Raw genomic sequence first — 27965 nt, forward strand, 5'->3', positions numbered from 1 at the left:
GTGGTTAAAGAATTTACTCAGAAATTTGGAGTAGATTATTTTGATACATACTTTCATGTGACTAAAATCTCTATCATTCATGTTTTGTTTGCTTTAGCTTTCATTCATAATCTGTTGGTACATCAGTTGGATGTAAAGACAACTTTCTTGAATAAATGATTTGGATGAGGAGATCTATATGGAGCAACCTCCAAGATTTGTGACATCTGGTATGGAAGATAAAGTTTGCAAACTTAAAAAATCAATGTACGGTCTCAAACAAGATCCAAAATAATTATATGAGAAATTTCATAAAATTATACTCAGTTTCAGTTTTATGGTTAATGGTTCAGATGCATGTGTGTATTCCAAAATGTTTGGATCTGATTGTGTCATCATAAGTTTATATGTAGATGACATGTTAATTTTCAGTTCTAATATAGAAGTCATTAATAAAACTAAGAATTTCTTATTTATAAGATTTGAAATGAATGATTTAGGAGAGGTAGATATAATCATAGGAGTTAAAGTTACAAAATCAGAAAATCAGAAAATCAGAAAATAGTTTTTCATCAAATCAATCTCGCTATATAGAGAAAGTGTTAAAAAAGTTTAATAGTTTTGATGTAATCCCTATGAGAACTCCTTATGATTCTAGCATACAACTGTTAAAATATAGAGGAAACAATATTTCTTAATTACAGTATGCAAAGATTATTGGAAGCCTTATGTTCTTGATGAACTACACTCAACCGGACATTGCTTATGCGGTTAGTAGACTAAGTAGCCCATAATCTGAGCAATGAGCATCGGAATACTCTAAAGCGTTTGTTTAAATACCTTAAAGGTACTTTATCTTGGGAATTAAAATTTGTCGGTTACCCTGCAATCCTTGAAGGATATTGTGATGCTAACTGGGTAACTGATAATAATGAGGTAAGCTTTACAAGTGGGTATGTCTTTACTTTAGGTGGAGCAACCATTTCGTGGAAGTCTGCTAAACAGACTTGTATTGCTCGCTCCACGATGGAGTCAAAGTTTATAGCCCTTGACTTAGCTAGGCAAGAGGCCGAGTGGCTTAGGAATCTACTTGCAGAGATTCTTTCATGGGAAAAACCAGTACCTCCCATATCTTTATTATGTGACTCGCAAGCCGCACTTTGTGTTGCTAAAAGTCAAGCTTACAATGTTAAGAAGAGGCATATCCGAATAAGACATGAATCTTTAAGACATTTAATGATTTCATAGTCCTGATACGGGTGGTCTATATTCAGATATACCTGATGAAATCACCTACGTAAGTGTGAAGGACTAGCCACCTTCTATGGGAAACATTTTGGGCTGTTTTTCTAGAGCACTTACTAGCATCTGAGGTACATTGGCTAAAAGTTGTTGATTTATCGCGGAACTTTAAATTGGATCTTAGATTAGTTATGTGTCATGAGTTAACTCTTATCTTAACAAGTTTAAGATTCATTCACTTGTTAAAGAGAAGAATCACTTATTTCACTATGTAATAGTTCAAATCCACAAGATGCTAGTGCTTAAGCAACTAATTTCACCATTGCTCTTCTCACTCTTTAACTAAATTTCTCGTGTTTACAAAAAAAGAATTCCAAATTGCTTTGCATTAGTGGGGGATTGTTGGTAATGCAAAATTGTTGAGGATTTAGTGGAGGTTGTTGAAGATTTTGTGGAGATGTGGTTATGAGTTTTTTTATAAAATCTCCCATGCCTTTTTACCATATTGCATTTCTGTTACTAGTATAAGTAGATGACTAGTTTCCTCATTTTTTACACACTAAACAAAGGAAAAAACAACTCTTTTTGAAAACATTACTCTCCTCCATTTTCTCTGTGTTTTCTTTACAAACTAGTTATTTTTATTCCCTAATCATTTTAGATAAAATTCTGTCTAGAAGTTTGGGTTTTAAGTGGGACCGACTATGACCCCTCCAAACTCTCTTGGGAATTGTTCCTACTATAATTTCCCAAGAAGAGTAGTACCAATTGAGATCCATCTTCCATATTCAGGTGTAAGAATATCGAATGGCTGTGTTAACCACACAATTACACCGATTAGGGTGAATTCGTTTCTAAGACAATGAATTTACCACGACACAGTAACTTCTAATTTCATTTTTAATCATTTATTTTTTCCAATCAGTACTAACATATTTGTTTTACAGTAGATTATATTTCCAACAATAATTTCACCAAATTAGTTGCATGCGCAAGCGAGCGAGAAAGAATAGGAGCAAATAATTCAAACATATTCGTTTGGCTGAAACAACCAAACAAGTTGAACATTAAAGCTTGTTTTGACTTTTGGCATTGGTACTAAATCTATTGTATTGGAATCAAGCTCTAACAACGAATTTTGAATATTTTAATTATATTTCGAGCAAACTTAAAAGACAATATTCAATCCATATCTATTAAGCCGGGTATGAATCCCGAGCTTGTTATTCTTCAGGCTCAGGTTGGCTTAAATACGGCCCTATGTAGGCAAACTTGTAATTTAATTAGAAATACATTTTGATCAACTCAATTTTACTTCTACACTCGGAAACCATATATACACATATAGGGCTTGTCCAAAGTGTTACATCACACTCCTGATAAAAACAAGACAGCAAACGACCATATCCTGCACATGATGTGAATTCAGGTACAATTGAAGACAGAGCAATATTATAACTCATTCCCACCTTTCCTATTTGCAGTCTTTTGTGAACATAACAGTATGATTCCACACTGGTGTACATGTAACCCGTTAACTCTAGCGGTGGAGGCATCATCCGCGCCCACTACACAACAGAAAATGGTGGCAAGCAGAATTGACCCCTCAACCTTATCTATATGTAATATGTCTCAAAGGGATTTCTATTGCCCGTATGTTCTATAATAAATTGACACGCACCAATCATTCTATATAAACGCAGTAACATCATCTACAAAAGTGAAACATTTCGCTTACGTCAAAGATATGACGCTTACATCGAAGAAAACAGTTTTTTTTTTTTGGGGGCATATTGATCAATGCTATCAAATCGTTGCCATCCTGATCAGGATTGATGCATGTCTAGTGTATCTATGGATGCAAAAATGTCCACCTGGATCATTCCTGGACAGTCTCTGGTGTTTATTACCAGGCCATGGCGTACCATCCTGCATAATCCATCCTTCTTCAAGGAACTTTCTGTGTCTTTGCAACAAGCCCGCTAACTCAAACTTCAAATTCTTCATCTTCTCTCTGTAACAGAAACAAAGAAGCAAACATGATGAAAATTTTTATATGTAGTGATATAGCACAACCAAACTGACCCTTACCTTCAAAGCTCTATGATCTTTAAGAAATGACGGTTGAACTTTATCCTTCGGCTAGTCAATCTTCCATGTAAAATACCATTCTGGAGCCCAGAGCTTAACGTTATTTCTTGCAGAAAGGTACCCATTTCCTGGCAAACTCTGATGTCTCGTACAGTTCTTCAAAAGTTTAACATAGCAGCACCATCATCAGAAACATTAGCAAGAGACCTTGTCAACTGGGTAATCAACAGCAAGAATGGATAGTACAGTGATGGCTGTCACAAGTGGAGGCTCCTTTAATGGGTCGAAAGTAATCAAAAAAATGTCAACAGCAGCTAATTGCGATGGTTCTCCTTCAAGATGGTATCTGTAATAAATCCAAGGAACTGAAATCAAAAAACAAGAAAAATCACAGGTACTGAGTTGACACAACAGCTTAAAATATTAGTGGGAATTCATGAGATCGGCAGGAAGAAACATTCCACCTTAATGCAAGCCTAGCAAGATAGGTTTCTGGGTTAACAGGCCATTTGGGGTACTGATCCAATATCCAAGATATTGCAAACCAAATCTAACATATCACAGATATCAACTACAAAGCATAGGGATTTGGAACAGGGTTTATTATTCAATAGTGCAAGAAAATGCAGAATGATCCAAAACAAACCCAATACAGGGACAACATTGTCTTCCAGTTGTGTCTCTCTTACTGCTGATTGCCAATTCTCAATCTCCTGTCTAAAGACACAGTGTCCCTCAAGCCAACCATAAGACTGGTTAAATACTGAAGGTCCAATTCACCCCTGATCGTCTGTAGAAAGTTCTGATTGGTTCGACTATAGAACCTAGCCTTGGGCATTGGGATGCCGTTTTTGAGATGAAGGCTCAGACAAGTATGGAATACCCTTTCTGCAAAAGCAATAAGGCACATGTATCACATATAACCATACAAATAAATCTTTCAGGTCTAATTACTGAGTTTTGATTTCCAACATCTTCCCAAATACTTTTACCAAGTATAGAGAAAAAGATAATAATGATAATAAGCACAAAGTAAAAAAATCAACCAACAAGAAAATCTCTTCTCCTAACCTTTTCAACAGGAAAAAAAAAAATCCAAAAACACAAACTAGAACATTTAATTTCTTCTGATTGTGAAAGCTTCAGACTCTCAGTCATATATGAAATAATTAGCAAAAAATTACCAAAGCAAATTGATTTAGTCATGCCTCTCATGGTATGAGATCATTTTCATAATGATCTTTTCAAAATCTTCAAATGCCACTCTCAACGAGCATTTAGCCAAGGAAGCAGCGGACCGTGTAGCAAAAACAGAAATTTCATGCAAAACTTGTTAAATTAGCCTAGAACATCAACTAGCAATATGAATCTATTCACATAGAAAAGCTTATACCAGAATCATAGAAAGTTAATTGAGCCAAAGAAATCTTTCATGTGCCACGACCATGAAAAAGAAATTAACCTGCATAAATATTATAAAAAATAAAATAAAATCAAAAGTGACTCTAAGTAAATGTATAACAGAACACATTATTAAAAAAAAGTAACTGAAATATTACTTCAAGTTCTATTTTGATTTCTATCATAACAAGTCATTACACACTTCTTATGAAAGATATTCTATCAAACTAACATAGAACATTAAAATAATATATATAATTAAAATTTTCAGATAATATCAATACTGAAAAGAAGCCAGTGACTTACCATTCCGTTCTTTCATCATTTCCTCAGTTTTCTAATCATGTGAAGGCATGCCTATAAGCAGCATAATCGGGCAAAATATCGTTCCTTATCATTTCAGTGAACAACTCAAGGGCTCTATCAGCATTGCCAAGTCTTCGGTACCCAGCAATTAGAGCAGTATAAGTCACCACATCAGGGTTGATATCTCGTTTTTTCATTTCAGAAATTAACGAGTTTACCACATCCATACGATGTACATTGCAAAATCCATTGATTAGACAGGTGTAGGTAACAACATTGGGTGAACAACCTTTTTGAGGCATTTCCCTAAATAAAGCCCAAGCCTTCCTCATATCTCCAACTCTACAAAATCCATCTATAATAGTAGTATAAAAAATTGTATCAGGAATCAAACCCCTTCCTAGCAAGTCCATAAACAATTTCCATGCTTCATACATATTTCCACTCTGGCAGAATAAGTTGATAAGAATTGTATATGTATAAGTAGTTGGTGTGACCCCAAGCTTTAACATTCTAGTGTACAGCATCATGGCCTTCTTAGGGTTCAACTGTTTAGCAAATCCATCTAATATGATGTCATAAGGAGAATCATGAATAATATCCTTCTTAAGCATTTGGGGAAGAAGTTCCCAAGCTTTTTCTACACTGCTTTGCTTACAGAGCCTCTTAATAATTCCGTTATACGTATAGGAGTTAGGAAAAATGCCAAGCTCATGCATTTCATTTATAAGTTTCAAAGCTTCCTCCAAATGGCCTGCATTGCAATACCCGTCAACAATTACATTGAAAGTGAAGACAGTAGGTAAGACACCCCTTTGCAGCATAATATTGAAAAGTTCCCAGGCTTTATCTAAGGGCCCCATCTTACAGAATCCGTGAATCAACCTGTTGAAACTGTTTGCAGTAGGAATTAAGCCATTGTTGATCATCTCATTAAAAAGTTCCATGGCAGAATCCAGATCACCTTGAAGACAAAGGCCCTTGAGCAAGACACTGTAAGCAACTAGGTCAAACTCATATCCAGAAGTACAAAAATTACGGAACAACTTCAGTGAAACATCTGCCCGTCCGCTCTTACACAGCCCATCAAACAGAGAAGTATAAGTAACAACTGAAGGCTTCATGTCATTGTGTTTCATCTCATCAATAAAATGAAAAACTTTCACAAAATCACCTCTTTTACAAAACCCATCAATCAAAATGCTATAGCTATGAACATCCGGTAAAATTCCACAACTCCTCATTTCTTCCAAAACCTTTGAAGCTTCATATGGTTCACCTTTTTGGCAAAACCCGTAAATAACAGCATTATAACAGAAGCTATTGATAGGCTTGTTTCCAGATCTCAAATCCCGAATGACATCTAGAGCAAATTCAACATGACCAACTCTACATATCCCACAAATATATGTACTGTATGTTACAACAGATGGATTTATTCCATCTATTTCCATCTCCTCCTTAAGTTTAGTTGCCTGTTCGATGTCTGCTCCCCTCCCATAATATCCTTTGCAATAAAAGTTCATCATAATTGTATAGGTGTAAACATTAGGTGATGGCCCAGAGTTCTTCATTTCTTCAAACATCATTCTCATAATATCCCCTCTATTTGCTTCTAGCAAACACTTTAGCAAGAAGTTGCATGACATAATACTTAGTTCAATCCCAATTGTTTTAACCTCCAGGAAAACATCTACAGCATTCCCAAGCATCAAATTGGATGCAAACACCTTAATGAGCACATTAAAGACACTAGTTGATCTATGAACATGCTCAGGTGAATCTAACAGATATGGTAATAATTCAAACACATCAATCTTAACTCCTTCACAGTAACAAACAATATCTCTAAGCAACGCATGTGCTTCCATCTGCATCCCTGTCATAGCAAATATATGAATAATGATCCGAAATGCATATATTGAATGATCAAATCCATACATCTTTACAGCATTATGAAAGCTAATTTTCCTTGCTGCACACCAATTCAATGATTTAAATACCCTAACAACTATGGGAAAAAGACTGGGGTTTCTACAAAATTTGAACCTCTTCTCAGGAACTTGGACTTCCCCAACTTCATTATTATCACTTTCAACCTTGGGAATGCAATCAAAGTCATGGTCTTCCATTAACAATGCAGATGAGGAAGCATAATACACCCTTAAAAGACGTTTCTTATGGTGAACAACAATTTGTCGAAGCAAACCAGATTGAAGGAAACATAATTTTGAGTAAGACCAAATACCCATTAATACTCGGACAGAAAGTCACCAACAAACTGCTTTTTCCCATATGATAGACCACTATTCAAACGTCTTCAGCACCATGCTTTAGAGGAGAAAACTAGCAAAAATTTTAAACACCCATTAATATGCTATCGGCGGGGAAAATATCATGCTTGAGAGAATTCAAATTAAAAATTGACTTGCTTTTAAAGAATCGAAATAAGAATATAAGGGGCGGGGGGGGGCTGAAAATACCTCACCTCAATACAGGACGGGTTATTTTAAGCCAATATAGAATAAGAATTGAAGAAGGGGTTTCACAAAGGGTGTTTTTTTTTTCTTAAATAACCCTTACGAGTAGGGAGGCACCGCTTTTGAGCGAGTTCAAAGAGTACACTTCAGCTGAAACAGCTTCTGTTTGGGTTTTCTTTTGTTTGCGCGCCTGTTATAACCTTAGGGCTGCATTGTTGGGCGTCTAATACCTGTCTGTGAAACTATTAGGAAAGAAGGTGGGGAATATATCAAGAAATGCAGATATCCGTTAAATATGGCAAAATAAGGCCTATTGGCCGATTTTTTCCTTTTTCAATTAGGGCTTTACAGTCGGATTTTAAATTAATTAGGGATTTAAGTCAATTTAGCTACAAAATGGATGTGCTTTTCAACTAAGGGCAAATTTTTCATTGTTTTTGAAAAGTGTTGAGTAAAAATACTTTTAAAAAATATTTTTAAAAATTTTGAGTATTTGATATTGCTGTTAAAAAGTACTTTTGAGAAATAAAATGTTCATTTTAGACATGATATTATAAAGTAATAAATATATATTTAAATAATGTTCAAATTAGTTAATATTATGATATTTTAGTAAAAATATAAAAATAATGTATTATAACTTATTGTTAATATTTTGATATATAATATTAATTTTAAATATTTCTAAGTAATTAATATTAATTATTTATTAAATTTAATTAGAATATATAAACTATATTTAAATATAATAATTAAATATTTGTAATTAGATATTGACACAATTGTATTATTTTAAAATTATTTTTATTTTTATTTTTAATTAATGCTTTTAACACATTTGTATTATTTTATTTTAAAATGTATTTGAATATATAACTCATATTAGATATTAACATAACATAGAAAACATAAACCTAACAAATTAAAACATTACATATATTTGGATTAAAGTTTTAGAAAGGGATAATATTTATATACCAAATATAAATACTAAAAATTTTAGGAGAAGACGAAGGTTAAAAATGTAAATAGAAGCCAAAATCACTTTTGACTAAGAAAAAGTTAAAATTTTTAACTTCTCCATATGCCAAAAAGTGTTTTTTTTTTTAGTTGAAAATTTTTCTGAAATAATGTCTGTTCTTTAATGCTTTTAAGGGAAAAACACTTTTTATTTCAAAAGTCCATCTGAGAAGCATTAAAGAACGGGGCCTAAGTCAGATTCTAATGGTTTTCTGAATGTTACCGTCAATGGAAATATATATATATATATATATATACTTAACGGTAACTTTTTTTTACCCTATAAATATCCCTCAATTTTTTTTTCATTCACATCCTTCTCTCAACTTTCTCAATCTCTCAAACTCTCTCGTTTTTAATATTTTTTTGATATTTTTATTTAAAAATATTATTTTTTTAATTATCTCGTTTTTATTTGTTTAAATCGACTTTTCCCAAATGACTGCCTCTCTAATCCACTTCAACGACAAGTATATTTCTGCCGCCAATTTAGCGATGGTAAGACCAAAATTTAAATTTCGTTACTTTCAATAATGTTAAATTTAATTTTTTTATTATAATTATAATTTTTCTATTGTTTAAATAGGTGAATGGTCGTGTTCTAGAGGACTTTATCCATAATATGGGGAAAGCTTGTGATCCTTGAAATTCGCGGATACTTGTAAGCAACCAGGTTCTTACACACGTCCCATATGTCCGAGGGCTGCAAACTCGATTTGCAACTAATTAGCACGTTGGTGAAAAGATGGAGGCCTGAAACACACATTTTTCACCTTCTATGCGGCGAGTGTACAATCACACTCGAAGACGTAGCACTACACTCAGTTTGACAATGGATAAGCCATTCATCACGGGATCTGCAATCGTTCCAAGAAAAGTGATCCTCTGTTAATCACTATTGAGGAAGGTCCCAAACAAGTTCGAAGGTGGTCGGATATTGATGAACTGGTTTAAAGATAATTTCAATGAGCTCCGTGAAGACCCTAAAGTCCAAATAGAGGAGGTGATACAATAATACGCTTGAGCATACATCATGAGGTTAATCGGGGGCATTTAATGCCTGAAAAATCTCGAAATTTGGTGCACTTAAGGTGGCTACTACGTCTGGTAGACTTCAATGAGTATGGAAAACTAAGTTGATGATCTGTCGTATTGTTTATGTTATACCGGGAGATGTGTTGAGCCACGTTACCGAGTGCGGCATCGACCAGTGGTTGTTTGCTCCTGCTGCAGTTGTGGGGTTAGTAGCGAATATTGATTCTACGTCCCAAGGTGACCAACCCATATATGTTCCCATTGGTGACGAGCTAAACATCATTTATTAACAAATACATAGTTTGCATAGTTATTTTTATTATTATACGTTTCAACTAACATATCACTTGTACAGGTGAAACCATGGGCCGAGCTACGTTGGATTGCTCGATCATTTAGAAGATATTAGGTTGTTGTTAGATCAACTCTCAGAAGCTGAGGTTAGTTACCTATTCTTTTGAACCTATATTAATTACGTAATGGTTGGTAAAAAAATCATAAATAACGATATTTACAATTTTGCTTTTCAGCTTGAATGGATGTCGTACGCCGACACCGATGTCATATCCTGTATTCTGTTGAAAGTGTTGTGCAATCAACAGATGTGAGATGTGAATGTGTGTTGTGCAATCAACAGATGTGAGATGTGAATGTGCCGTTGATAATATACGCGACGGTGGAAATGCACGAAATAGAACATGTGTTGCAACAATTCATGTGGAGGCAATGAATTCTGCGGCCACTGCAAGACCTGTAAGATCTACACAAAGTGGACATGCAGAAGAAGGACAACATCGACTGTTCGAAGCGGCACGAGGAGCACATCGATGCGTGGGGATGTAGGATGCAATATATACCCATTCGTGAACAATTTTTCTCAACAGACACGATAACAGTTGATGATTACTTGGCAAGGTTCATATTTATCGGTAAGTTGTATCTGCTATCACCAGAGGAGAGAAGTTGGCAAATTCGGGCAAAGAGGTCATGTCGACCACCACAACATATCAAGAGGAGATGCGATCGCACGAAGGGTTCGTTATCCGTTCTAGCAGAAGATGTGCCGCCTATAGCTACGCAATATCTGAGTCACTTTGGTCTAGATATTCCCTTTCAATTAAGTAACCATGTGTTTTATTCACAAGTACCATCGCACTACGGACAACTGTCGCACGTAATCGGTTCTTCTGTTCCTGCAGGTACATACTTCGCTCCACTGACATCCCCCGCATACTACACCCTTATGCAGATATCGATGCTAAACCCCGTGTTGGGACAGACACCAACATACCCGTTGCCACCAATACAAGCGTCTATATAACAATCAGTGGTGATGTCGATGCCCGATACCTTTTCGACTTACCCAAGATTCAGAACACCTCATGGTTTCACGCCTATAGTGACTCAAACACCATGCACATCACTATTTTATGGGTGTGGCTCATCATTGCAACCAGTGGACGAGGGAGTGATAGATACAAGATGGCAAACGAGGACAACGTAGCAATCGACCATAAAGGAAGATGATGACGGTATCGATCCCAAATGTACGATTGCATAGGGGTTCGTGCTAGCTACGTACTCAAGTGGTGATGACAAGGAGGAGGAAGTATACAGGCCCGAACCTCCGGATGCTACTCCAGGTGCACCTCCGTGGTATGGTCTGTTGTACGCAGAAATCCTCCACGCAACCGTCATCCACCGCCGTGTGACACACATTCTCCCTGACGACACCATTGGTTTTATTTTTTATTTTAATTTTTAATATAAATATAGATATATCATAAATAAATAAATAAAATTGAGGTTATTCATTCAAACAAACCATTTGTCATTATTACTATCTATGTTTTATCGATAAATAACAACTATCAGATTTTATTACCTATATATTGTTTTGAATATGGATTTTTTGGATTTACCTTGTTATCGACAATTTTTTTTATTTTCTTCAACAACTAAATAAATTATATGTCCTTAAAACCAATCGCAGTACGGAATATCGACCTTTATAGTTCATACTGAATACAACAAACACTATTAGTATTGCACGCGCAAATGAAAATAAAGCTTGGTTATTAAAAAACACTAATGAATATGAAATTTGGTTGAAAGCAATGTTATCGATGCTAGGGCCCTAACGTTTCCCTGTACAAAGAACATGTTGGCTTTGTATGCCTTGAGTTTTCACAATACCTGCATAATTTCTATTGATCATGCCTCTTCCGAATATCCATATTATTCCTTATCCGGGTAGAATTCAGGCTACCTTTCGAGACGCAACGTAGGTTCTTATTTGGCACCAACTAGAACGGCGTCCTAGACATAGACAATCATATACTCTCATCTGGGATGGGTGGGAATTCAAGACTTTACACACTATGAATGCATTGTAGTCAGTAGAAGTCGTTGATGTAAGGTACGTACTAAATCCGTATGTTCCCACATGTAAAAATTGCATGAGCACATGGGAACCAAAGTGCTTGGAATCTCCCATGATCGCAGGTCTCTTCCGTTAGGTTCACACGATAGGAAGCACCTGACATTTCCTAATCGGGCCTAGCGTGCTCCGTGACTCAAAAATCAAGGTTCTAATGTAAATGGCACACTACATACATCATGTTCACTCTCACTATACTTCGTCAAATCTCTTGCATCACGTCATCACATAATCTACCATCACCTGCTATTTGTCCAGCACATGCCGACTTCCTCTTAGGAAATAAGGCAACCAGTTGAAAGTATGTCTCTTTGACAACCGATGTTACCGACAAATGATGCATCCCTTTTAGTACCAAATTGATACACTTAACCAAGTTTGACGTCAAATGCTCATATCGTAAAACCCCGTCGTACGACTACGTCCACTGTTTGAACAGTATATTTGAAACATATGTCATACCATATGCATTAATGGTGCTTAAGCAGTTCAAATTTTGATGGAAAATATGTTGGACGAGCTCGTAACTTGTCGATAAATAGGTACCGGTTAATGTAATGAAATAACCCTGTAATTGAAAATTTGATTTGCAATGAAAACATAGTTAGAACTACAAACCCATGTTGATGACTAGATCTCACTCAATCACCGAAGAATATCTTTTATAGCGATTGGATCCCACATGTCGAATGTAGTACCAATGATCAATGCAATCTTAAAGGGATTTGTGACGATTAATCACCAAGAGTATTCCAATTCCCCTATCCGATATGACACATATGTTGGGCTGCAGGCAAATAAGGTGGCGCAATCGACTTAGGAAAAAATCCTAGTCATCTGCTATTATTTCGAGAGTTATAGTGAACGCTATAGGTAGAATCTTTCGATTATTATTCTGAGCAACAGTAAGCAAAAACGCTGCTGATACCTTCCGTATAGCCAGGTGTCGTTAATTGGGACCATAGGCTTACAGTGCTGAAATGGCTCTTTACATTGCTCAAAGGTCCAAAAAATTGGCGGAATACTCTTTTCTCAAAGACCATCTGATTGCTAGAATACCATGGGCACATTTCGAGATCAGTTACAGAACCTGGTACGTACCAATCCAATACCTCACACAATTACTATAGATAGTTATACAAATCCTCCCACATGTGGTGCAACTTCTCCATAGCCTTCTGTTTTGCAACTCATACTTTGTAGTACATTGGAGTGTACTGGTATTGGATATGTATATTTGCAATTGGGACCGGTATTTCAATCTAGGGACTGGCCTTTACCATCAGTAGAATAACGTCAGCAATCATATCCAAGTCTAGCATTGGATGGTCCTAACTTGCACCCGTTGCAACACATATATGGGGACCTAGATACTTCTTTATCATTCATGGCTCGATTTTCTTCTAGTAAAGCGTCATGATTTTCCACTTACACCTTCCATCCTTTATTACGTACTTTTCTTTAAATTTTTCGAAGTGAGACTTCGTGACGTAGTAGTTTACGCCGTTCTTGATGTTGTACCGCTTTAGTACAGCAAGAAAATCATCTTTTTTAGGGTATTTGATTCCAATTTCTAGTACTTGTAAATCATGAACTGTGTTTGCATGACCAGTGTTCTGTGCGGAAGCCAAGAAAACTTTAAACCACCCTCGATCAATAGGTCGATGTTCGCCATGTGAGGCGGAGGTTCATACGCATTAAATCGTAGATCTGGGTTCAGAGTATTGTCTAATGTGTCATCGTTAGACTCACAAGGTTTCGATTCCATTGTAACTGGATCTGATTCGAAAAATAGTGCCACTTCTGAACCATTCAGACCGTGCTACTGGATTTGCTCAAGTTTTGACTCCTCCCTCTCGTTTGCATCTACAACCCCTTCTTACTCACCTGTATCCCCTTCTTCATCCGCGCCTTCATTGTCAACTTCCAATATAGTGTTAGACATCCCATCGCCGACCCCCATCGAAAGGAGTAGGTCATCAGTTCTCTTGTAACCCATGTGCCCTTCAAAACACTCTTCAGGTTGATGATCGATGTATGTCAATGATCCTCTAGTATAACTGCTTCCATCCCATAACATTGATGCAATGCCAAAGTTGAAATCAGATACGCTGATTGAATGTCGAGCCCGATTGTCTAAATTTGAGTTATGCTAATACCCCGACTGATACTGATCCCTAAAATTTAGATTGATGTCAGAGATTGATGATTGTCTTCCTATCGATATCCTGGGAAAATCGTAGTAGCCACTTTAAAAGAGGTCAGAAAACCTATTGCACAACTGTGGAGTAGAACTTTTTATTTAAAGTTCGGGTACTCGTATTCGCAGCGACGAAGGTCAAAGATGGGCCAGGTCTATCAGCATCATTGATCTCGACATATAACTCAATAATATTATTTCCGCTTAAGATGTGCAATGATATGACTGTTTCGAGATGCGTCTTACTAATCACATCGAATAACTCATACTTATAAGGGTCAACAGATGTAAAAAATCTGTATTGCAACCTCGTAATTCTTCCCTGGCTTGATCCCTCGACTTTACTCCTAATCTGGGTCCGTAGCTCAAGCATTTAAATAGTACTATTGAAAGCTAATTCCATAGACTTCGCTCCTACAAACACCACCTCAAACTTTGTATTACAGATTTGACCGTCGTAGTATATAACGGATTTCACTCGTTGACTCATTTTAATATCGATCATGGTTTGGATGAATAAACGCAAAGAAATAAGTAGAGTTGTCTAAATGAGTACACACAACTCTCACCTGTGATGCAAGGTTTTTTTTATATTAACTTGATGTGTGTCTATGATATGAAAATTATACCATTTTTATAAGAAAATTATGTAGGGAGAAAGAGAATATGTGTTATGAATTTTGAATGAATACGCACATTAGTTGCATAGTGTATGGTACAAATAATTTTTATCACGCATTCAAAACTCATATAATTTTATCGAGATTCTACGCTTCATAACGTGCACAACAGTCATTTGAAAAGGTACTTTTTGCTTGGGGATAGTAAAATATGTTAGAGAAAACTCACCCAGTTGGGGGCTTTCCTGCTCCCTAGTTGGGCGAGCATTCTCTAACATAGTGACCATTCCTAGGGATGAAAAGCCTGACACTTCAAATAATTCAGACGATTTAAATATTTTAACATGTTTAGAATATGTTCCACCGCACTTTGAAGGTTTTCCTTTGCAAACAGACCCTTCCATGCGACTATAAAATAACTCTCACATACCAAGCTTCATCATTCCTTACTCATATAATTTCTCTCTAATCTTTTCTATTTCTCTACTATAAACTATTTTCCAATCTTAAAAATTTTGATCGCTAAAAGTATTTGGTTTATATTTGAGTTATTCTTGAGTCGCCGGTGATGCGATATCGCTTCAAGCCTCACACATTTCATATATCATACCAAGATGGGATCATTTCCTCCGAAACCTATCCTAGAGAAGTTGGTTATAGGGTGATTTTTCTTTGTACAGTCAAGGCTAAAAGTTGACGTAGAGGTCTCAATCGATGGTCGTTATGCGATAATGGATCGGGGTATAATGGGGGAGCCAGTTGACTGTTGTTACATAGCCACGAGCTCGATCTTTTCAAATACATAAAAATGATTCCCTATAAATACCATACAGAAGTTTAAGGGCATAATCATACGAAAAAACTCTAGGGCTTCTAGCCATAATCGGTGTAATTTTTTTCTCTATTTCCAGGCAACCAGTACCTTTAACCTTCATTCTTGTTCAAAATTTGCCATCGTCGTGGATGCAAGAGAACTTTCAAGCGGGGAACGGCTATTAGGGTGTAGTAAAAGTGATGCTCCTTTTAGATTAACGATGGTTATCATTATTACATAACCCATTAATAACTATAACCAATGTCGCGCTGACTTGAGTTTGACCTCTACTGTGTTGGAACATTCGCTTTCCTCCTGAGATCCCTCTTATGTCCACCTCGATGTTGGCCTTCAGACAAAAAGGAAAGGTTAAAGATACTGACTGCTTGGAAAGAGAGAAAAAATTATGAAATGTATCAGCCATTATTACCTTGAAACCAAATTTCCCCACGATGGGTTTCTAAGGTCATGGTCATATCTCGATGTGATATATGAAATGTATGTGTGTTGAGGCGCGTTATCACATCCCCGAACCCTCAAAACTATTTATTAATTTTTGTCGTTTCAGTCGAAAATCCTGAACACTTTTAAAATACCCGAAACCCTGACCCTAATAAAATGAAAACCCTAACCCTAAGAAGGAGAACTAAGAAGCATGTGTAGCTGGCTGAGCTTTTCAGAAGCCTCATCCAGTTGGATGTGGCTAGGCGTGCTTTCCAATTAAATTTACCTATATCCTTAATTAATTTTAAAATTGATGTAAAATCCTAATTAAAAAAAGTGGCCTATAGGCCTTATTTTGCCATTAAATATGTAAATAATACATTTAGGAGAGAAGTTAGGAATCTTGTTTTAGAAATTAGGGATTTTAATAGAGTTATTGGACGACTTATTTTCCATGTCTATCATATATTTATATGGCTCTTTTTTTGCTTGTTAAAATAGAAGAAAAAAGACATTTTGCTCAAAAGCTTTTACATGGTATCAAGAGCCAGAGAAAAATAAAATTACCATGAATATAGAAGGAAAGAAACCTGCTTCCACCTACGTGTTGACTTCGAGTGATAATCTTGGTAATGTAAATACTCTAAGTGCAATTGAAATGAGACAACTATGATGAATGGGCTAGAGCTATGCGAACTACGTTGAGGGCTAAGAAGAAATTCAAATCTATTGATGGAGCAATTGAATAACTTGATGTTGATTTCTCTGAATTTGAGGATTGGTGGACTGTAAATTCTATGAAGGTTTTATAGATGCTCAACATAATCGAGCCAACCCTGCGATCTACTATAACTTATATGGAGATTGAAAAGGATTTATGGGAGGATATCAAAGAACGATTATCTACTGCTAATGGACCTCGAGTTCAGCAGATCAAGGTAGAACTTGCCAATTGTAAGTAGAGAGGTTTTCCAATTGTGACTTACTATGGGAAATTGAAACAACTATGGGAAGAACTTGAAAATGATGAGCAAATTCCCATCTACCATTATGGAAAATGTGATTGTAATATTGCAACTGAACTCGACAAGAAACGAGAAGAAGAAAGGCTTCATCAATTTTTGATGGGGTTAGAAGATGTGTTATATGAAATTATTTGTTCCAATATTTTAAGCACAGATTCATTGCCAAACTTAAACAAGGCATACTTGTTGGTGTGCTAAGAAGAACGCATTAAAAAAATTTCATGAGGGAAGGAGGAACATGAAGAAGTTGTGAGTTTTTTATGCAAGCCAAAATAAGAGGTCGAAAGTATAATACATAAATAAGAGACAAATCAATTGTTTGCTCACATTGCAAAAGAAAGGGACATGATTCTGAAACTTGTTTCCAACTTATTGGATATTCGAATGGTGGGGAAACTGATCCAAAGGGACTGGACGTGGATAAGTGGGACAGAGTACAAGGCAAGGGCGTAGTAATGTGCCAAAGGTGAATACAACTCACGTAATTGGGCAACCATTATCATCAATGACAGTAATAAGAGAATGTACAACATATAAGACCTAAACAACTGAACAATAGACACTATTTCTCAATTTGTTGAACACATACAAATCGGGTACTATCGAAAAGTTAAATGGTAAGAGTAACCTAAGTTTGATCATTGATTTGGGTGCTTCCCAACATATGACACATACTTTAGAATGTTTAACAAATTTGAAAGAAATTGAGGCATGTCCAATTGGTTTATCTAATGGTGAGGAGGTAATGACGTTGAAGGAGGGATTGGGTTGTTTGGGAAAACATATCAAACTAGACAATGCTCTTTATGTTCCAAACTTGAACTGCAATTTGATATTTGTGTCACAGTTGGTCGATGGGTCTAATTGTAATGTCCAGTTTACTAATAAAATTTGTGTTATACAAGACCGCACCTCGAGGATAGTGATTGGAGCGGGTGAACAATGCAAGACGCTTTACTATTTGAAGTAGGCAACATCAGTCCAAGCATGCAAGGCTAGTCATGTAGATTCTTTTGAATTATGGCATAGGAGGATGGGGCACTCGTCTACAAAAACAATAGAATATCTTCCTTATATTAAACTGAGTAATAGTTTGGTGAAGAATAAACCATGTGACATTTGTTTAAAAGCTAATAAAACAAGAGAAGTTTTTGTTTCTAGTGACACTAAAGTAAATGAAAATTTTGAATTAATTCATTGTAATTTTTAGGGACCTTGTCGTGTTAATGCTTCTTGTGGTGTTTCGTATGGATATAGTTGCTGAAAAAATAGAAGTGGGCATTGTCATGCGTAATTTCTTTGCTATGACTAAAAGAAAATTTCATAAAGATGTAAAAGTAGTTAGAAGCGATAATGGGGCTGGATTTACGTGTTTGAAAGACTATTTTTCTGAAAATAGAGTTTTACATCAGACTTTATGTGTAGGAACACCTCAACAGAATAGTCGTATTGAGAGAAAGCATCGCCATATATTAAATATGGCTAGAGCTTTAATATTTCAGGGCACTCTTCCTATCAAGTTTTGGGGAGAATGTGTTTTGACGGTTAGATATTTAATCAATTGGACACCTTCTAAACTATTGGGAGGAAAAACTCCTTATGAGATCTTATTTGGTAAACCTTCTAGTTATAATCATATCCAAACTTTTAGATGCCTTTGTTATGTTCGAAACTTGAATAAGGAGAAAGAAAAGTTTGCTAGCAGAAATCAATGTTGTGTGTTTGTAGGATAACTTTTTGGGAAAAAAAAAGGGTGGAGTGTTTATGATCTTGATACAGGAAAGTATTTTGTATCGAGAGATGTTTTGTTTTCTGAATATGAATTTCCATCTGTTGATGTTGGTAATGAGGGTGCACAACTAGAACTAGCACAAGATGCTCATTTCAGTATCATCAACCATGCTGATGATGACTTGAATGAGGTCAAAGAAAGTTAGGTACTTGAGAATTCAACTGTGATTCAATGCGATAACGACAACAAATGGTGTTACTGAATTCTCAAGTGAATTTGTTTAAGAACAACTTGGGCATGGTCATAGAATAAAAGAAATTTCTACTCGACTGATAGATTTTGTGACATATATTGCACAACGAATAAGCCCCTTGTACGTTCATCCAAACCAATTTTGTCCTTAGGTATCTCTTATCCTAGAGCACATTATGTAAATTGTGACAATCTTTCTCCAAAACATCATTCTTTTCTAGTAGCTATGGCAGCTAAAAGGGAACCTACTTCATATGTGCAAGCCATAAAAGATATTTGATGGAAAGAAGCTATGACGAAAGAAATTAAGGCTCTAGAAGCTAATGGGACATGGACTTTGGAATATTACTACCGAGAAAATGAGCTATAGGGAGTAAATGGGTTTAAAAGATCAAATATAATTCAAATGGTTCAGTTGAACGTTATAAAGCTCGATTGGTGATTCTTGGCAATAATCAGATTGAAGGAACTAATTACAGTGAGACATTCGCCCTTGTAGCAAAAATGGTGACTGTTCGTACGTTTCTTTCGGTGGCTGGAACAAAGAAATGGGAACTTTATCAAATGGATGTTCATAATGCATTCATGTATGGAGATTTAGAAGAAGAGGTGTACATGAAGATGCCTCTTAGTTTCATCACACAAACAAGCTGACAAAGTCTGTAGATTACGTAAATCATTTTATGGGTTACGATAGGCCCCTCGGTGTTGGTTCGAAGTTGGCAACTGCATTAAAGCAGTCTCTATCTTACAATTCATTGTTTACTTTGAATCAAGATAAGATACAATTGAGTGTACTGGTGTATGTTGATGATCTTGTTATTGCAGGAAATAATAGTGTTGCCATTCAGAAGTTTAAAGATTATTTATGCCACTGTTTCCATATGAAAGATTTGGGAACATTGAAATATTTTTTGGGCATAAAGGTGGCACAAAATTGTAAAGGGATATTTCTTTGGCAACAAAAATATGCTTTGGATATTATTACGAAGCTGAGTTATTGGATGCTAAACCATCTAGTTTTCCCATTGAACAAAATCACCATTTAGCCTTGGCAGAGAGTGTGTTGTTAGAAGATTCAGAAAAGTATCAGAGATTGATGAGAAGATTGATTTACTTGACTCTTACTCAACCTGAGTTGTCCTGCAATGTCCATATCTTGACACAATTTATGCATCAACCAAGGAAAGCTCATTGGGAAACATCTTTGCGTGTGATTCGTTATTTGAAGTGAAGTCTTGGACAGGGAATATTTTTATGTGCTGGTTGTGATCTACGATTATATGTTATTGTGATTCTGATTGATGAAGTTGTCCTTTAATGCGACAATCTTTCACTGGGTATTTTGTTATGCTAGGCACCTCACCTATTTCTTGGAAGACTAAAAATAAATATATAGTGTTGAGATCTTCTTTTGAAGCATAATATCGTTCCATGGCTACAATTGTGTGTGAACTAAAATGGTTAAAAGGGTCTCTTGTTGTCTCTTGGTGTTGTTCACTCCAATCCTATGTTGTTGATTGTGATAGTCAAGCAGCCTTACATATTAGTGCAAATCATGTGTTTCATGAGAGAACAAAGCATATTGAAATTTATTGTTATTTTTTTCGTGATGAGATTCAACATGGACATGTTCAAACCGTTTATGTTCGTAGCTCTGAGCAATTAGCCGATATCTTCACTAAAGCTTTGGGGCCACAAAAATTTGAGTATCTTCTAAGCAAGTTAGAGGTTCGTAATCTTCACGCACCAACTTGAGGGGGTATTAGGAAAGAAGCTAGGGAATATATAAAGATATGCAAATATCTGTTAAATATGTAAATAATATATTTAGGAGAGAAGTTAAGGATTTTGTTCTAGAAATTAGGGATTAATAGATTTATTGGATGACTTATTTTCCATGCCTATCATGTAATATGGCTCTTTTTTGGCCTGTTAAAATAGAATAAGAAAGTCATTCCTCTCAAAAAATTTTACAAAAAGGCTTTGTAGCTTTATTTATTTATTTATTTATTTAACTATAACATTAGTGACACAATTATGACTTTTCTTGGAGTCATTTTACTAAAAATACAACTTCATCACTAAATTTTTAAAATAATTTTTATCCATCATCGGTGAAACTTCTTTAATTAGTATAATAATAGTTTTAATTTTCAACTTTTAACCTTCATTATATGATAACAATTTGAATTTTTCTAAAAATTAGAAAATTTTATATACACATAAAAAATTTTCAAAATTAAAAAAATAGATAAAATTAGATAAATGAGGGAAAACTGTTTCACATTATAAGAAAAGGAAAAAAAGTCAAAATATAAATTTGTTTTTACGATTTGGGTTTTGAAAAATAATTTAAAAGAGTTGAAATTTTGAATTGAGTTTAAAAAAGAAATTTTGTAATACATTTTGTATCTTTTAGCTAAAAAATGGCATCGAGTCAATTTTATAAGACTTTATAATATTTGTTCGGAAGAAGTTCTTAACCATGGAACTCGCCTTGAAAGTATTACTAATCTGGTTCTATGTTATTTTTATTTGTTATTGGATTCTATTAAATGACCATATTCTTTTTATGTCTCAATATTGAATAATCTTGGGCTTTCTTGCAATAAAATCTAGAATTTTCTTGTATAAACATTAGTTTTAAATCTAGAATTTTCTTGTATAAACATTAGAACTTTTCTAGCTTTTTAAACATAATTTTGAGTTTTTTTATAATTTTATATAGAATTAGGATTAGGATTCGATACACAAAGTATAAAAGCAAAAGACAAAATTATTATTAAACCTACTAAAAATTTAACCACTTAATAGTCAAGTGACTAAAAGAATAATTTCAAATACTTAGTAATTAAATTGTAACTTCTTTATAATTATCTAATGAAAAAAAAAACACAATATCAAGTAATGCACCATTTGCCTCGATCCCTGTAATCTAGTGCAATGGACTAATGATTTTTATTGTTTCAACAGCGTCATAAACTACAATTCAAAATCCAATATTGTGTTCCAAATAATAAATTACACCAAATTATTGGTGTGTGTTACATTTGTATTTTGCATGCATGAGAGTGTGTGTGTGAATCACAGATTCAAGCAACCCATATAAAACTAAAACAAAACGAATCATATCTATTAACTAGTTTGGGCCATCAAGGTTGATTGATTCAATTTTGCTTCTACATTCAGAAACATATGTGTGTGTTAGAGTAACTATGCCAATTAGATTCTGTTAGTGTTGTTAGACTCTGTTAGATGGGTGTTATGAATTAGTTTGTGAAGTTCTCTTGTTGTATAAATGTATGGCTTGTATACTAAACATAGTAGTTTTGATTGAAGAATAAACTCATTCTTTCATTCATGAGTTTCTAACATGGTATTAGAGCATAGTTTTTTCTTGTGTAAGTGGCTGCTGTGTAGGTGATGTTATCTGTAGAGTTAGCAACAGATAAGTTTCTAGTTCTTACGTCACAGAATGTGGCCGTTCTGGTGGATGATGGGAATTTCTTGGCTTGGAAACAGTATATGCTGTTGATTATTAAGACTCATCGCTTACAAATGTTTATAGATTGGACGGTTACTATTCCTTTGAAAATGGTGGTTAATGATGATGGTACTTCAGTTGAGAATCCGATGTATATGCGCTATGAACAGCAAGATTCTGCGCTCGCAACATGGCTGCTCTCGTCTTTTGAGTTGTGGGAGGCTCTTATGCGTATATTTGGGTCTCACTCAACCATTAAGGCCATGCACTATCGATCGTTGTTGCATAGTGTTTGAAAAAATGAGTTGTCGATGTCTGCCTATTTAGTAGAGATCAAATATCTTTTGATTCATTGGTAGGGTGTGGTTAACGGGTATCGATGGAAGAATAACAGTCTGCTATTTTAAATGATTTACCAAGGGAGTTTGACCATGTGGTCTTAATTATCACTACCAGTAGAGTTCCATTTGATCTCCAAAGAGTCACGACTGCTCTGTTGGATGCTGAGGCTCGCCAACAAGGCCATTTATCTCAGGCTTCGTTTGCAACTAATGTTGCGGTGGCAAGCAAGACTGTTTCAGCACCAGATGTTCCATCGTATACTGGACAACCGCCGTTAGAGATGTTTTGATCATCTCGTGGATCTGAGTTCTCTCGTCGCGGTCAAGGTAGAGGATGACGTGGTGGTAGCATGAGGCTTCAATGTCAGATTTGTGGAAAGTTTGGGCACCTTGCTCAGAGATGCTTCTACAGGTATGATTCGACGTCTGACGGTGAGGGAGAAAACTAGAGGTGCTCATGGGCCGGGCCGGGCCGGGTCAGGCCCAGAAAAAAATTTCGGCCCGCTTAGTAGGCGGTTGCCCGACCGAAATATGGGCTGAGATGTAGCCAGTGCCTACCGTGGAAAAATATGAAGCAGGACTCGGCCCGCCCGGCCGATTTTTTTACTTACTTAAAAGTTAAAACTAATTTTATTAAAGTTATATCAAATATCAAATTATATTTTTTTGTATATAATGAAAAAATTTAAAATAATAGCTTTCATCATGTTATCTACAAATAAAATGTTAGAATTGATGTAGTATTACACTAAACTAATACATCGTAAGTTTAAAAATTACCAACTAATTGAATTTAAATGTTATTTAATTGTCTATAATTACACATTTGTGACATTTAGGTAACAAACTAACAATCAATTCTTAAAAATAGAGAATAAAAATAAAAATGATTATACAAGTAATAAGGACTAACGACATATTATCATTGGGCAATAAGCCTTTGCTATTGCTTTTAAGTTTTAAGTTGCAAAAAGCGTCAAATAATACCAAAACTGTCAAAAAATGTCATAAATATTCTATGCATATTGCATAATGACTTTGGAAAATTAAGCAACAAACCATAATATTCATATATTAATCCATCAACATATTTAATTTCATAACAAAACATAAATTGTCCATCAACATATTTAGAAGGAAAGTATCTTAAAAAGCTACCGAAGAAACATCATCATCCTCATCGTCCTCAACGTCGTCATCGTCTTCATCGTCCTTTTTGCAACCAATTTCTAACATGAAATAAGAATAAATAATTAGATAATCAAATTGATGAAAAAATAATATAAAATTCGAACAATAAAACGAGGATAATAATTACCTGCTGAAAATCCCTTAGCTCGCATCCAATCATCCAAGCAAACAACGGCTTGAACTGTTTTTGGCTTAAGTGAACTCCTCAAAGGTGTGATAACTTTCTTACCCATGCTAAAAGCCGATTCGGAAGCTACAGTCGATATTGGAATTGCCAAAAGATCACGAGCCAATAATGAAAGCTCATTGTATCGAACTGAACTTTTGCTCCAATAATCTAAAACATCTATTTGACTATTCAACTCAAGCTCTGGTTCTTCCAAATAAATGTCCAACTGTGAATTCTCACTCCTAGTGCTAGATTCATTTAAATACCTTTTATAATCATCACTCTCATCAAAATATCCCCCAAAATCAGCACTATTATCATTGTGTTCATCCAAACTAGAATCAACAAGATTTTTATCCGAAACATTAGAACTCTCAGCCAAAGAGGAAGACATGGATTTGGATTTCTTAACATACTCATCAAACAAGAGTCTAAGATTGCTAAGAATGGTCTCAACAAAACCTGAAGCATGAATACCATAGATTGTTTTAAAGCAATACTGCACATAATTCAACTTGTAACGAGGATCTAAAATTGTAGCACATGACAATATCAACGAATACTCAGCCCAATACTTATTGAATTTCTCTTGCATTTGCTTAACCATTGGAGTTAAAAACGAATAAGGGCCTTTAACTGTATCAATCAAGAGCTTGTGAACCTTCCAAACCCCTCTAAAATAAAGATTAGCCGTTGGATAATTAGAACCAGAAAAAACACAAGTCACATCATAAAAGACTTTCAAAAATTTGCAAAGAATAGCAACATTTCTCCACTCCTCGCTAGAAAGTGCAAACATTTGATAATCTTTATCCCGTTGGCCCCAATAATCTAGCACATCTTTATAGTAAGGAGAAGATTCAAGCATCAAATAGGTAGAATTCCATCTCACACACACATCTTGACGCAACTTTTTGGTCACATTCAAATGAAAACTTTTGTCGGCCACATCATAAAATCTTTTCCTACGAATTCCCTACTTTCTTATGTACCTAATTCCATTTCGAATCTTACCAACAACATCATCGGCAAGTTCCAAACCAGCTTTAACTATAAGATTCAATATATGTGCACAACATCTAACTTGAAAAAAAGCACCATCACACAAAATAGCTCGGTTTGCACGAAAACGATTTTTAAGACAAGAAACCATAACATCATTATAAGAAGCATTATCCAAGGTGATGCTAAAAATTTTCTTATCTATACCCCATTGAGATAAACATAAAACAAGTTCATCCGCTATGTTCAAACCATCATACGGAGGAAATAAAGCTCTAAACCTTATGATTCTCTTTTGTAGCTTCCAATCTTTGTCAACCCAATGAGCAGTAATGCAAATATATTCATCATTAGTATGCTCTGAGTTCCAATTATCGGAAGTTAGACAAATTAAACCAGGTGCTTTAGCCAACTCTTCTTTAACACGATCTCTCTCTTTTGCATAATACATTAGGACATCCCTAGCAGCTGTATGTCTACTTATATTCTTAACATTAGGACTACCAATTCTCATCATGTATCTAAAGCCCGGTTCTTCAACTGTCCTAAATGAATTCTTGCCACACACAAGAAAAGTAGAAATAGCTTTTCGACACTCATCAGCATCAAACTTGTAGTTTTTTATAGATGGAACACCTTCGGGTGATGGTTGAGTGGCTATGGTGTATTGAGTGATGTCCTTATTAACTTTTTTCAAACAACTATTTAGATGGCGTCTTAAATGAGAGGTTCCACTAGAAGATTTAACAGAGAAGATAGTCTTACAGTGATTACATTGTGCCTTCAATTCATTTTTGTTCTCGCATTCAAGCTTCGTCATTTCATCCCACACCTTTGAAGTGGTAGCCTTTTGACGTTTGAGAGAACTTTCATACTCATTAAACCCATCGTCCACAGGTATAGGAGTGTTTGAACTAGCCATAGTCATAAAACTCAAGTCCTGCAATCCAAAAATAATCTTATTTATAACTTGATTATTGAATATATACTTATATATATACATGTATTAAAATTAAATAAACTTTCATACATAGTTTTCTAGTATTTTATTAAAAGCGGTAAGTATATTAAAATTTGTTATAATACATTAGGACACCAACATTTAATGTGTATTAAAACAATATATTAAAAATTATATTTATAATAGTATATTAAAACAATATATTAAAAAGTATACATACATGTATTAAAATTAAATAAACTTTCATACATAGTTTTCTAGTATTTTATTAAAAAGCGGTAAGTATATTAAAATTTGTTATAATACATTAGGACACCAACATTTAATGTGTATTAAAATAATATATTAAAAAGTATATTTATAATAGTATATTAAAACAATATATTAAAACAGTATATTACATTAAAAATTATTGTTTTATTCAAAAATTAACAATATTAATTATTTAGTTAATAATTTCATAAAAATATAAGCACCATTTTATGTTGATGTTAACTCACAGGATAATAGCTTAAAACACAAATTAAGAGCTAAAATGCCCATATAAGTTCACTTGGAAGTGAGTCAAACAACAATATCATATTGCAAATAAAGTTTTATATATAATTATTTGACTTTGGATTTGGAGACAAAAATCATATGTTAAATATTTGATAAAAAAAAAAAGGAATCATATGTTTAAGAATGTCGCAGTGAATGAATCTTGTAAAGCATAAATTAAATGTCCATAAAAATATTGAGATGCTATGCAACAACAGTAAGGCAACAACGAAACAAATGGAACTGTAAGGCAACAATAGGAGGAAACAACGACATATTATAAACAGCTAAACAAAGGGAACTGTAAGGCAACATTAGTAAGGCAACAACAACAGATTATAAAGAAGATTATAAACAGATTATAAACAAAAGACATCAAACAAAAAAGGAACTGTAAGGCAACAACGTTTGTAGCTTCGCTCTAACCTCGATTCGGAAATGGGTGGAGCCGTGGAGGTGCAGTGGGTGGATCGGTGGAGGATCGGAGGTGGATTGTCTGGGAGGTGAACTCGAATTGAGAAAAATGGAAGGAGGCACGAGCTTAGGGTTAGGTTAGGGAGAAATGTCGAAAGGGAAATGGGAAAAGGGGGAAATGGGTTACTGAATACTGACTTACTGGGATGGGATATTTGGGAAATAGGGAATATATTTTAGAAATAAAAAATATATTTATTATGTGTCGGTAGGGTGCCCGGCCAAAAAATTTTGCTGAGGCCGCCCGCTTTTTAAACAGGCCGATTTTGCCCAAGCCCATATTTCGGGCCTATATTTTTACCCAAACCCTCCCATTTTTCGGTCGGGCCGTCGGGCCGGGCCGGGCCGGGCCGCCCGGCCCATGAGCACCTCTAGAGAAAACCCTAGAATGAGGGCTGATAATGAGAATTCTAACTGGGTTGGATCTGCGTCTCATGTGGGTCTTAAGCTCATTACTACATATATGTGCTATACGGGTAGTGGATCAACTTGCTCTGGGTTGCAGTCTCATTATTATGTTCCTGATCCAGTAGTACGTGGTCCACTTCGTCAGATTCAACCTTCAGCTTATGAGGCAGATCAGGTTCACCATGGTTCAAGTCAGCAGTTTCAGTTTCTTTTTGCCTTTGATTAGATTCAATCTATTACGCGTGTTGGTAGGTGCTCTATCTTAGCTAAAGATTCTAGTTCGTTGTTGCTTAAGGACTTACTGTATGTTC

General features: G+C 35.1%; 2 protein-coding genes across 6 annotated transcripts; both read right to left on the reverse strand.

Annotated features, from left to right (window-relative positions):
- Window positions 1-2462: 2462 nt before the first annotated feature.
- LOC105790570 (pentatricopeptide repeat-containing protein At1g05670, mitochondrial) lies at window positions 2463-7774 on the reverse strand. 5 transcript variants are annotated; one of them, XM_052634759.1, is made up of 6 exons: window positions 7508-7773; window positions 7268-7365; window positions 5020-6898; window positions 4706-4774; window positions 3777-4200; window positions 2463-3658 (listed from the first exon to the last, which is right to left on the reverse strand). In XM_052634759.1, exons 2-3 carry the CDS (start codon window positions 7269-7271, stop codon window positions 5055-5057), a joined length of 1848 nt encoding a protein of 615 aa, XP_052490719.1. In that variant the 5' UTR covers window positions 7272-7365; window positions 7508-7773; the 3' UTR covers window positions 2463-3658; window positions 3777-4200; window positions 4706-4774; window positions 5020-5054. The 5 variants fall into 5 exon arrangements, with proteins under 5 accessions (XP_052490719.1, XP_052490715.1, XP_052490716.1 ...); XM_052634755.1 differs by having other exon boundaries at window positions 5020-7365; window positions 7508-7774; XM_052634756.1 differs by having other exon boundaries at window positions 5020-7365; window positions 7503-7774.
- Window positions 7775-23998: 16224 nt separating this feature from the next.
- Window positions 23999-25840, reverse strand: LOC128043141 (zinc finger BED domain-containing protein DAYSLEEPER-like). Its single transcript, XM_052635397.1, has 2 exons — window positions 24228-25840; window positions 23999-24138 (listed from the first exon to the last, which is right to left on the reverse strand). The coding sequence occupies exons 1-2, from the start codon at window positions 25135-25137 to the stop codon at window positions 24056-24058; spliced, it is 993 nt and encodes a 330-aa protein (XP_052491357.1). The 5' UTR covers window positions 25138-25840; the 3' UTR covers window positions 23999-24055.
- Window positions 25841-27965: the final 2125 nt, after the last annotated feature.

Source organism: Gossypium raimondii, chromosome 8 (assembly GCF_025698545.1).
Source record: "Gossypium raimondii isolate GPD5lz chromosome 8, ASM2569854v1, whole genome shotgun sequence".
NCBI lineage: Eukaryota > Viridiplantae > Streptophyta > Magnoliopsida > Malvales > Malvaceae > Gossypium > Gossypium raimondii.

Bases quoted from the DNA above. Each gene is read 5' to 3' on its own strand.
- LOC105790570 (XM_052634755.1), bottom strand. From the start codon at position 7,271: ATGGGTATTTGGTCTTACTCAAAATTATGTTTCCTTCAATCTGGTTTG.
- LOC128043141 (XM_052635397.1), bottom strand. From the start codon at position 25,137: ATGCTTGAATCTTCTCCTTACTATAAAGATGTGCTAGATTATTGGGGC. The intron at 24,139-24,227 runs GTAATTATTATC...ATTTCATGTTAG, and splicing joins AGCTAAGGGATTTTCAGCAG to AAATTGGTTGCAAAAAGGAC.